We start from the raw sequence: 11,582 nt of genomic DNA on the forward strand, positions 1-11,582 counted from the left end.
GTCTAATTTCCTTCCTTTTTAAGGCTGAGTAATATTCCATTGTGTGAATGGACACTTCATCCATTCATCTGTTGATGGACACTTGGTTATGTCTACCTTTTGGCGATTGTGAATCATGCTGCTGTGAACATTCATGTACATGCTTTGGTGTAGACACGTTTTCATTTCTCCTGGGCATATACCTAGGAGTGGAATTTGTTGATAATTTAATCTTCGATGGAACTGCAAGACTTTTCCAAATTTTCCATTCCTATCAGCAGCATAAGAGCGTTCAAAATTCTCCCCATTCTCAGCAAGGCTTGCTATTGTGTCTTTTTTTTTGTTTTAAACCCTCACCTGAGGACATACTGAGAGAGAGAGAGAGAGAGAGAGAGAGAGAGAGAGAGAGAGAGAGATGGATTGGGTTACCTTCCATATGCTCCCTGACTGAGGATCAAACCCGAAACCCAGGTATGTGCTCTGACCAGGAATCGACCCAGCAACCTTTCGGCGCCCTGGACAGTGTCCAACCACTGAGCCGCTCTGGTTAAGGCTGCTGTGTCTTTTGTGTTATAGTCATCCTGGTGGGTGGGAGGAGGTTTTTACATTTTTAAAGGGTTATAAAAAAAACAAGTGAGGTTGATTTATTTAGTCTCTGGATTTAATGGCTAATGACTTATTTGGACTTTAGGCCAAGCCTGAAAATTTACTGTTGTGCCCTGAACAGAGAGTGTGCTGCGCCCTGCGGGAGGTCATCGTGCCCTAAGCTCGGCCCTCTGCTGTGCTGGGCGTCTGCCTGGTGCGCACTCCCTGAGCTTCCCAGGAAAGGGCAGTGTTCCGGTCCCACCTCCCTTGGTGTCCAAATAACAGGTCCTGCGTCATCACTTGTCCAGAAAGGCCCTTTCTCTGGCATCTGTGTCGCCTCCCTGTTCCTGGCTCCCACTCTGGGCTCTCCTGTCTTGGCCCCACCTTGACTACAGGCTCATGCTTGGAGGCCGGCAGTGGCCCCAGTCACCTTGCCTCTTCCCTGTGAACATGTGCAGGTCGCTGGGAGCTTGAGCAGCCTGAGCCAGTGTCAGCCACGCCTCACCTCTGCCTTCTCTCCTCCCTCCTACAGTCCAAGGAATCCTCCTCCGTGCTGAGCTGCGACATCTCTGGGAATAACAAGTACATCGTGACGGGCTCAGGGGACAAGAAAGCCACGGTGTATGAGGTGGTCTACTGACGGAACCCCCTTCCTGCACTCGTGGGGAGAGGGTGTGCAGGAGAGACCCCAGCACCCCCTCTCTAGTTGTTCCTGTGGGCGCCGGATCTCATCTGCTCTCTGGCCAACCCCCTCACATCTTCCCCTGCTGGGTGTGGGGCCAGATGGGCAGAGGGACTTTGGGGAAATAAATGTATTTGTCACAATTTCCTTCCGTCCTGGGCTGGGGAATTGGGCACTGTTGCTTTAATTGGGCAGCTGTTATTGAAGGAAGGTCACTTTCTAGCTGTGTGGGTGTCTTTCTTTCCCCTAATCTGGATGAGATCATTCATTATGTGTGAAATACTGTGTTGTATTGGGCAGCCGTGCCATGTAACAAACAGCCCCCAGGTCTCAGTGGTTGAACACAATAGATATTTCTCAGGCAAGTCCATGTGGCATTTGGGGCTCACCTCTAGGTACACTCAGGGCTCCAGGCTGGTGGAGGTTTCACCACCTCGATATGTAACTTCAGGGTCCAACATACCAGGAAGATGGGTCATCCATGGCTTTTAAACCCCCGGCCCAAGAGTTTCACGTGATCACTTTTAGTCCAGCCTTTTGAACGGAATCTTCCCAAGACACTGCCCATTTACAAAGGGTTGGGGTTTACAGTGGAGCATGTGGTGTTTGGGGTGGCATTGTGTTTCCTTTGAGGCCCAGAGATAACGCCTACGGGCCTGGCACACGATGCCTGGCCCACTGTCATCATCACAGCGGAAGTCCCAGTCCCAGAGGAGGTGGCCTAGCCAAGAGGTAAGGGAGGAAGGGTCACCAAAGACAAAGGGAACATGTGCAGAGACTCAGAGGTAAGGAAGGAGCTTGGCCTGGTGAAAACCAGGAGGGCGGCAGGGGTGGGGGGGATCATCCTCAGCTACAAGAGGAGTTAGGTCTCCAGATGGAGCTTAAGCAGAGAAAGCCACGGAAGTAGGAGCCAGAGGCGGGCAGGGCTGGTGACAATCAGATCTGGGTTTTCTGGAAGCTCCCTCGGGCTGCCACAAGGACCATGGAGTAGAAGGGGTGGGGGACCGAGCAGGGAAGCTGCTGGGACCTTCCGGAGGGAGATGGCAGGGTGACAGTGTCCCTGCTGGAAACAAAGCCACCCCCAGGTGGAGTTTCTGCAGATTCTTTATGGAGAAGGATAATTCTGTGGTGGAGGGAGCTACACCTGTTGGCACCGTTTGGGACGCCTTATCCTGGAAGGACGGGTGAGCAAATGGTGCTATCGGAGTCCCACTGGGAGGGTGAGAAGCTCTGGTCTAGTCAGACAGGGCGTTTTCGAAAGGACCGAGAACGCCATCCCTGGAATTGTCAGGAAGCGGCAGAAAAACATCTCTGTGAGATGAGGAGAGATTAGCTCAGGGGAACAGGAGGAAATGTTCCATATCCCCCCTGCCTCCCAAGTGGGGGTTAGTGGCTTTTTTTTTTAATGCCCTTGGCTGGAATCGAACCCAGGACCCTTCAGTCCAGAGGCCAGCGCTCTATCCACTGTGCCAAACCACCCAGGGCTAGGGGTTAGTGGCTTTGATCAGATCTCAGAGAATATGGACTCCAAGGCTCAGAGACCCAGGCTGGACAAAGTCCTTCCACATCTTCACAAGACGGCCAGGGTTCTCGACGCAGAACCAGGGCAGCCCTGCTTTTTCCAGTTGCTTTATTACACGTGACAAAGATCACCGGCCCACCCATCATGACCCTCCACCGCTGCCCCCCTCATTGGGGGGGAAAGGACCCCGAGTTGAGATGGCAGTAGTGAGCCCCTTAGTACATGATCTGGTACACTGAGGCATGGTCCCTGGACCCCGTGGCGATCAGGCGGTTGTTAGAGGAAACGTCACAGCACATGACAGAAGTTCTCTCGGGAACCTGGGAGGATTGGAGCACAGCATGGGGGGCTCACTCACCCTTGCCCCTACCCATGCCTGTCAGTTCAAATGTGGTCCCTATGGGCCCTTTGCACTGGGACTCCTGGCCTAAGCACCGCCTGCCCCACCCCCAGGCCTCCATGGTACCTGGAACTGCACGGTTCCGGTGGGCATGCCGTAGATGCTGACCAGGTTGTCCATCCCCACGCTCACCCACCACTGGCCTGGAAGGAGGCAGAGGGGCACCAAGTCAAAGCTGGCAGCTGAGGGCCACACTCCTGGGGATCTGGGAAATGGAGGAACCCCCACCTCCCACCTGTCCCCTAGCATCAGTGTGAGAGGCTCATGCTGATGAAGGGTAGAGGGAGGAAGGGACTCAGGGAAGGTCAGAGAGGGCCGGGCCAGTCAGAGTGGGGTGGGGCCCTGTGGGTGGCTGGGGGCCAGAGGACTCCCCCACTCACTCCTGGCCACTCACCGAGAGGGGAGAACTTGAGACCGAGGATGGTACTGTCCTTACAGCCCACCATGTGCTTCTGGTCCCCGAGGGTGGACTGCAGCCACTGCTGGCCATTGGCTGTGCCCACCAGAACCCAGTCCTCCCGGGGGCTGGGGGACAGGCTTATTATCTGGGGGTAGGTGGCAGGAAAGAACCTGGTCAGGGCCCAGCCTGGCCCAGGAGGTGGGCAACAGTACGGGAACCAACCCCAGGGGCCGACCACCTGCCCATTTCCTGGTTGCAAGGCCCCCAACAAGCAACTCTACATCTCCAAGCCTTGGTTTGCTCCTCTGTAGAATGGGCTGGTCCTCTCTACCATATAAAATTATCACAAAACTATGAAAGTATCCAATGCTATTTGGGCAACAGGAGAGAACATTTCTAATGGCCCCTATTCTTCCCAGCACCACCAAGACTTGGGGTACCACTGCCCCCCCCCACCCTACCTCACAGCGTCCACCTCCTCCTCTAGCCCGAGACCCAGCTGCTACCCGGCCAAGCAGGCCCCATCCCAGCCTGCACACCTGAGACTCAAATTGGTATTCCCGGGGCCCCTTGGTCCTCAGGTCCCAGCACCGCAGGCAGGCATCGAGACCCCCGGTCCAGATGTTACTGTCTTTGACAACAATGCTCTTGGCTCCATTCGGTGGGCCCGGCAGGTCCCTGGCCAGGAGAGGCAGCAGAAGGGGGTTGGAACTGAGACCCTAAGCTTTGGGCCCAAGGAACATCACTCACCCAACCATCCCCAGTTGACAGATGGGGAAACTGAGAGAGACAAAAAGTACCAGGACTGGGCTTTGAGGAAACAGCCCAGCCCAGTCAAGATTTGAACCCGGGTCTTCAACCCTCTCAGATCTGAGTTCAAGCAGGCAAAGGCGTTAACCTGGGGACTGCCGAGTCCCTGCTCCGCAGACGATGCCTGAAGGGGCTCTCAGGGTGACCCCGCCCACCCCGGGGCCACACCTGACCACACTGTGGTCCCGCAAGTCCCAGATCCTGATGGTGCCTTCGGTGAAGCTGGCGAAGGCCAGGCTGTCCTCCAGGTTGGCAGCCAGGGCCTGACAAGTGAGATCGGCAGCGGGCAGCTCATCTCTTATGTGCAGGGAGGGTGCCATCAGGTCCCAAACGCTCACGCTGGCCAGGTTGTGGCCGCCCGTCAGCAGCGTCGTGCTGTTGGAGAACAGCAGGCAGGTGCGTAGGTAGGCCCCTGGGGTCTGGGATGGGCAGAGGCACGGGTGAGCGTCCTCCCCTCCCGGTAGCTCTTCCTGCTCCCACAGCCTCACCCCCTGGAACCAGCCCCACACTCACCTGGACACGCAGGTGGCTGACGGGGAATCTGTCCTCCACCATCTGGCCGACCAGGCTCCACACCTTGACGCCACTCCTGCTGCAGGTGAACACGTGCCGCGTGAAGCTGCTCACCGCCGTGGCCAGCACGGACTCCCCGTGCTTCAGCGTCCGCATCAGCTTCATTCTGTGTGGGATGGCCAGCTTCTTGGGTTGCCAGGGCAAGGCATCTGGCCTCTTCCATGTGACTTCGAAGTCCTCAGGGTCCCAGCATCTTAGGAGGGGAGACCTTGGGGTCACTGGCCTGCCTGGGAGCCCCTTTGCCCAAAGGGGGGCACCCATCAAGGCCCTAGAGGGACTTTTTTTCTTTTTCAGATGCGGGGATTTTCTCCTAGGCCTTCTCTCCCCACTACACTACACTGTCCCATCTCCTACCCACATCCCTCCAAGTATTCTCCCTGTCCCATAACCAAATACCGCGCCCTTCTGCCTGCAATGATTTGCCCCCTGGAAAACTCCTGCTCATCCTTCAAGGTCCCAGCCATTATGCCCCTTCTTCCAGGCAAACTGTCTCTTCCACATCTGGGCTCCCCTAGCTTCAGACCGCCAGGCTGGCGATGCCTGCCTCCAGCTCTGAAACAGCCTCTCCCCCTCCCCATTCCATGGGGGTTGCCTCCTCCAATCCCTTGAACCTGGGCTGGTCATGTGGGTAGGGATAGTGATGCTGGTATGAAAGTAACTCGAGTTTCCCATCCCTACCCAGACCCCTCTTCTCCAGTTACTGAAGACAGAAGGGCGGTGATGGGGAGGGTGAGGGCATGCCTGTACCTCTGGGCTCTTCCACCTCCCGGGGACAGAGGTACAGATAGGAGAGGCAGGTCTAACACTTACATGGGCTTCAGAAAGCGATAGGTTCTCCTAGCAGGCTCCTGCGGGTGGACCAAGATCCAAGCTAAGCCATGTCGGCTCGCTCTGCCCCAGAGCCCCAGACTTTCAATGTAGGGGCATCTCATGCCTGGCTCTTGCCTGGGTCTTACCTGGGCCACACGGGACAGCATCACCCCTGGTGCCATGCCTGGCCCTATGCTCCCTTCTGGGAAACCTGGAGGAGGGATGTGAAGGGGCACAGGTGGGCGGAGAACTGGGCTGAGACAAGAGCAGTTTAGCAGCAGATACGGCCCCCGTGGAACAAGCTGCCTCCCCCCCGCCCCCCCGCCCACCCCCCCCCGTTCCACTGGAATTACCCAAAGCATCTTCGGTATAGGGTTCTGCTCCAAAGTAGAATGGTTCTACGTTCTGGCTCTCCTGCCAGCAAGAAACAGGGTCAGACCCAAGGACCTGCCCAGGGTTAGTCTTAGAACCAGAAAACTTTAGGGAAGCCCAGGCGGTGAGGATGGGACGAGGCAACTGCCCGAGGCCTCTGACCCAGGCAGAGTCAAGACAGTCTCAGGACAGAGTCCCGACTCCTTGGAGGGCACGGAAGGGCTGAGGGTGGAGGAGGTGGGCCAATCCCACAGAAACTTGAGTACCCGCACTGGGGCCGGGCCAGGATCACCGCCAGCCCATTCACTTACCATGCCTGGCATCTGTTCTCTCGCTGTGACGAGGGGAGGGGAGGAAGGGATGGGGAGAGGCAGGAGGAAGACACGGTTCAGCCTGCGCCGCCCTCCACGCGTGCCCAGGCCACCCACTTCCCAACCTCAGGGAGACTCACGCCTGTGTCTCGATGGGTCCACCTTATCGTGGGTCCCGGCAAACATCTGCCAGAGTTGCTGGGTCAGAACATCCTGCCAAAACTGGGGCTCAGAGTCCCCGGCCGGCCGTGTGTCTAGCGGGTGAGCTGGGGAGTCGTCCACTCCAAAGGGCTGCTGGAGCCAGTCGGATGACCTTGTGGCCAAGACGTCTTTGAAGTCTGGCCCCTGAAGACCGGAGGGCTGTGGGGGCTTGACCCTTGGGTGCTGGGAAACCTTGGTACTGGCGGGTCCCCAGGAGTCCTGGTCAGCCTGTTCACCAAAGGAGACCTGGCTTACCTGGTACTGCCAGCACCGGGTTGTGAGGGGCAGGAGGATGTGCCCACGCCCGTGCCCTCCCTCCTGGAAGACCCAGAAACCTACCTCCCCTGCCTGGAAGCCCAGGGATTGGTTGCACGTCTCTATGAACTGTCGAAAATGTTCTGCCTAGAGGAGGGAAACAGTATTCCAGCTAAAGCTTTGTAATTGGACAGCCCTGGGTGCGAACCCCCGCTGGCAAGCCAGTTTCCCTGTGTGTGAAATGGGGATACACCACCTACCTTGAACATTTTGGGGTGATTACCGATAACACAGAGCCCTCTGCACTACATAGCATAAAGCAAGTTCGTGAAACCCAGAAGCCAGCCTCGGCAGTGGCTGATAAAATCTATCCTGAGGACAGCGCTGCTATAGGATGGTAGAAAGCGGAGTCAGATCCGGATGCACATCCTGTTTTCTTGGGATGTTTGAAAACTAAAACCTGAGCCATCTATTCTGTCTCAGTAGTTGAACGTCGGCCTATGAAACCAGGAGGTCACAGTTCGATTCCCAGTCAGGGCACATTCCTGGGTTGCGGGCTCCATCCCCAGTGTGGGGTGTGCAGGAGGCAGCCAATCAATGATTCCTTCTCATCACTGATGTGTCTATCTCTCTCTCCCTCTACCTTCCTCTCTAAAATCATTTAAAAAATATATATATATATATATATATATATATTTAAATAATCCTAGCTGGTTTGGCTCAGTGGATAGAGCGTCGGCCTGTGGACTGAAGGGTCCCGGGTTCGATTCCGGTCAAGGGCACATACCTCAGTTGCAGCCTTCTCCCCGGACCAGACCCTGGTCAGGGTGTGTGCAGGAGGCAACCAACTGATGTGTTTCTTTCACATCCATGTTTCTCTGTCTTTCCCTCTCTCTTCCATTCTCTCTAAAAATCAATGGGAAAATATCCTCGGGTGAGGATTAACAACAACAACAACAACAACAAAAATTAAAATAAATATACAAACAAATAAGTAAACAAACAGGCTTTATTAAAAAAAAAAAAAGTTCTGAGGAGCCCGGCAGGTGTGGCTCAGTGGTTGAGCATCGACCTATGAACCAGTTCGATTCCCGGCATGGTTGTGGGCTCGATCCCCAGTGTGGGGTGTGCAGGAGGCAGCCGATTAATGATTCTCTCTCATCATTGATGTTTCTTTTCTCTCTCCCTCTTCCTTCCTCTCTAAAAAATTTTTTTTTTTTAAAAAAAAAAAGGTTCTATGGACATGGAAGGGACAGAATGATCTATCTTTAAGTTTCCTTTTTCTACCTACCCACCAGCCTACCTGTCAGTTCTTTTTTGTTGTTGTTAATCTTCACCGGAAGATATTTTTCCGTCAATTTTTAGAGAGAGTGGGAGGGCGGGGGAGAGATAGAGAAAGAGAAACATCGATGTGAGAGAAACACATCAATTGGTTGCCTCCCGCATGCGCCCTGACCTACAAGCACGGTACTTGCCTTTGACCGGAATCAAACCCGGGACCTTTAGTGTTCGGGCCAACACTCTATCCACTGAGCCAAACCAGCCAGGGCTCTTCTTTTAGCATGTGCTCCTCCCTACCTCATACCCTACTCCCTTTTCTCCATGGCACTGATCTGACAGGTACTGCGTTTGTTTTTAACCTCTCTGTCCATAGGACTGGGCAGCCCTGCACAGAAGCTACCAGCCACGGATGGCTATTTAAACAGAGCTACGTACAATTGAAAATGACATTCCTGCCGTTCCAACAGGCACATTGCCAGTGCTCAGCAGCCACGTGGGGCCAGTGGCTTGCGAACCAGATGGCACAAGCGCCTAGAACCAAGGACAGTGGTCCCTAGAACGTGCCTCCAGCTGAGGACAAGAGCAAACAAGGCTGGAACCTCCCAGCCAGTGCATGTGGAAATGTGCGCATGTGCAGCTATATTTAATCCAGTACCAGACGAAACATAGCGCCAGCAAATGGTTCTAGAGCGGCCTGTCTAATGGGGTAGCTGCCAGCTTTACGTGGCTACTGAGCACTCGAAATGTGACTGGTGCCACCTGTTTAAGTCCGATAGCCACACGTGCCCATGGCTACCGTTTAGGATAGCACCGTTGTCTGCTGGCCTACGGCTCCCACTCCCCTCCAGCAGCTCCCCAAAGCCGTCTGGCCCAGGGCAGACTCCAAAATACTGGGGAAATAGTTCTGATTCACAAAGAAAGGTAATAAGGAAACGCAGCATAAGCACTAATGGCAGTCAGGTGTCTAATAGGCATTCCTGCCATTCCCATTGTGCAGGCGAGAAAACTAAGGCCCAGAAAAGCAAAGCCAATTTCCCAAAGTTAGAGGAGATGGGGAGTGGAAGAGGGCGGCAGCGGGGCGGGGCGGGGAGGGGGGTGGGCGCGGCGGCGAGGTGCAGCCTCTTGGAACAGCCTGGTCCCTCCCCTGCCTGTTGGGCAAACAGGGTGGTGGTGGGAGGGTCTGGGATGTGGAAGCCCCTCTCTGAGCCATCAGAGCTTAGGGCGGCTGCCTCCTGGGGCCAGCAGTGATGGATTCCCCAGCTGGGCCTCACAGCCGCAGGAGGCCCAGGGGAGCCTTCCCCAATTCGCCCTGGCTCGTTAATGCGCAATTTACTGGCACTTTAATGCACTCAGCATGAAAAGTGCTGCTCCCTCCTGCCTGCTAGCTGGCCCTCCCTGGGGAAAGCTGTGTGCCGGCAGACGGTGGGGAGTAGTGGGAGTGGGAGTAGCGGCTGGCTGCTGCTTCTGCTGCTGCTGCTGCTGCTGCTTGGGATTTTAAATGCACAGCAAGGAGGCTGGGAAAACAAGGAGAGGGAAATAGAGAAGAGGGGGAGGGGGAAGTGGTCTGTTGGGGACCAAAAGGCCATCAAGGCTGCTAGAATCATCACCGGGGGGTGGGGAGGATGCTCCTGGGTTGAGCAGCAACAGAAGCAGCCCGTCTTGGGTCCTTGCCCCCCCCTAAGTCTTGATACTCAGTAAGAGCTCTCTGGCCCCTCCCCCAAACACGTCCACAATCTGATTACTTCTCACCACATAACTGTGTGAGATCTACTCCCACACATCTGTCACCTGGTCCCCCAACCCCCACACAGCTCCTGCCCAGCTACAGTCAGTCCTCCCTGTAGCAGTCAGAGACCGCCTGTGAGCACCTGAGTCAGGTCCTATCTCTGCCTACAGCCCTCCAGGGCTCCCATCCCCACTGTGGTAAAAGCCCAAGTCCTCACCGTGGCCCACACAGCTCTGCACAACCTGCCCTCGCTGCCTCCCCCATCTCACTCTGCCCCAGACACAAGAGCCTCCTTGCTGTTTCCCCAGCATGCCGGGCCTGGTACTGCCCCAGGTCCTTTGCACGTGCTGTTTTTCAGATACCTTCATGGTCCGCTCCCCTCTCCTTTAGTTCTCTGCTCAAATGTCACCTTCTCAATGAGTCTTTCCTGACCACCCTGAATTGCAACCCACTCCCAATCTGGTCCCCCACGTCCCCCGGGGGCTGCTCCATTCCAGTCCACCTTGCCCAGCCCTCATCATCTGACACCTCTATTTACCAAGCTCCGCTCACCCCAAGGGGCAGGGTTTGTCTGTGTTCTTCTCTGCTATTTTCCTGGCGCCTACAACAGCCCTTGGCAAGGTGATAGATAAATATCTGTTGAATGAATAACTGTTCTGGTTGCTTCCTGCCTCTCCCCCATCTGTCTCTCCCAGTTCCCCGAGCTGCCCACCCCAGCCCCTGCTAAATCGCAGACATGGGCCTGGCCTGCTGCCAGGCACATCTGGCACCGGCAGAAAGCCCTGCCAGCACCCAGGAGAAAGAGGCCAGGTGGCAGGAGGACGGGCAGGGGTGGAAGTCATGCTGCAGCCTGGGCAAGGCGCCCTGTGAAGGGAGCCAGGGCCTCCGGTGCGGACCTGTCCCTGGCTCAGATGTGAGCCAGGCCCTTGAGAACTCGCAGACACAAGGAAGAGGGTAATCCAGGTATGTCTGGCACACATAACAGGCCCTTCAGAGCTGAAGCAACTGACCTGCAAAGTGCGAAAAACAATCCTGGACTCAGATGAGCCACGCAGGGACCCAGGGAGCAGGCCAGGAAGAAGAGGCTCAGAGAGAGGATGGGAGATAGACTCCCAAGATGTGTGGATGCACTGATATCCGGGGGGGAAGGGGGGGTTCAAGGCCCCACCCCTCCTCTGCCCACAGCCCTCCATGGCTCCCACCTCCCTGGGGTAAAAAGCACAAGTCCTACGAGGCCCAAAAAGCCTGGAATGACCTGCCCCCACCCCCCCCCCCCTCCCTTCACCTCTCCCCTCTCCCTGCCTTTCAGGAGAGCAGCTGTCCCAGAGCGTTGCCTAAAAACTCCTGGAAAACACATATCCTGTTACGTTTTGGTTACTACTGCAAAATTACCGGTATGAAGTAGCGACCAAAATAGTCTTATCGGTGGGGGTCACCTCAACGTGAGCAACTGTAGTATAGGATCATTGCATTACGAAGGCTGAGAACCACTGGGCTACTTCCTTTACATTCTTACTCCAAGGGCTCTGCTTATAGAATTGTATCACGAAGCCACCAGATGAGAATATACTATGGGCTCCCCTGAGAGTATTGTCAGGACATGAAGAACAAAGTGCATTCCTTACGTGTCCTGACGTTCCCGAGACCTTCATACAAAGACCGTAATACGACTTTT

At 55.5% G+C, this 11,582-nt stretch overlaps 2 protein-coding genes across 3 annotated transcripts in view; one reads left to right on the plus strand and one right to left on the minus strand.

Moving 5' to 3' along the window:
• TLE2 (transducin like enhancer of split 2) overlaps nucleotides 1-1,389 on the plus strand; it is a 20,296-nt gene extending 18,907 nt beyond the window's left edge. For both annotated transcript variants that reach the window (XM_023764656.1, XM_023764657.1), the window contains exon 18: nucleotides 1,097-1,389. In XM_023764656.1, coding sequence (XP_023620424.1) covers nucleotides 1,097-1,204 — 108 coding nt within the window. In that variant the 3' untranslated portion in view covers nucleotides 1,205-1,389. The remainder of the gene's footprint in view (nucleotides 1-1,096) is intronic.
• Nucleotides 1,390-2,902: 1,513 nt separating this feature from the next.
• Nucleotides 2,903-11,582, minus strand: part of TLE6 (transducin like enhancer of split 6) — an 11,579-nt gene continuing 2,899 nt past the window's right edge. The window contains exons 6-17 of the mRNA XM_023764679.1: nucleotides 6,985-7,047; nucleotides 6,585-6,873; nucleotides 6,445-6,467; nucleotides 6,115-6,175; nucleotides 5,908-5,972; nucleotides 5,762-5,799; nucleotides 4,892-5,144; nucleotides 4,547-4,797; nucleotides 4,108-4,246; nucleotides 3,563-3,713; nucleotides 3,235-3,311; nucleotides 2,903-3,088 (exon numbers count right to left, since the gene is read on the minus strand). Coding sequence (XP_023620447.1) covers nucleotides 2,984-3,088; nucleotides 3,235-3,311; nucleotides 3,563-3,713; nucleotides 4,108-4,246; nucleotides 4,547-4,797; nucleotides 4,892-5,144; nucleotides 5,762-5,799; nucleotides 5,908-5,972; nucleotides 6,115-6,175; nucleotides 6,445-6,467; nucleotides 6,585-6,873; nucleotides 6,985-7,047 — 1,515 coding nt within the window. The 3' untranslated portion in view covers nucleotides 2,903-2,983. The remainder of the gene's footprint in view (nucleotides 3,089-3,234; nucleotides 3,312-3,562; nucleotides 3,714-4,107; nucleotides 4,247-4,546; nucleotides 4,798-4,891; nucleotides 5,145-5,761; nucleotides 5,800-5,907; nucleotides 5,973-6,114; nucleotides 6,176-6,444; nucleotides 6,468-6,584; nucleotides 6,874-6,984; nucleotides 7,048-11,582) is intronic.

This window comes from Myotis lucifugus, unplaced genomic scaffold, assembly GCF_000147115.1.
Source record: "Myotis lucifugus unplaced genomic scaffold, Myoluc2.0 scaffold_342, whole genome shotgun sequence".
NCBI classification, from domain to species: domain Eukaryota; kingdom Metazoa; phylum Chordata; class Mammalia; order Chiroptera; family Vespertilionidae; genus Myotis; species Myotis lucifugus.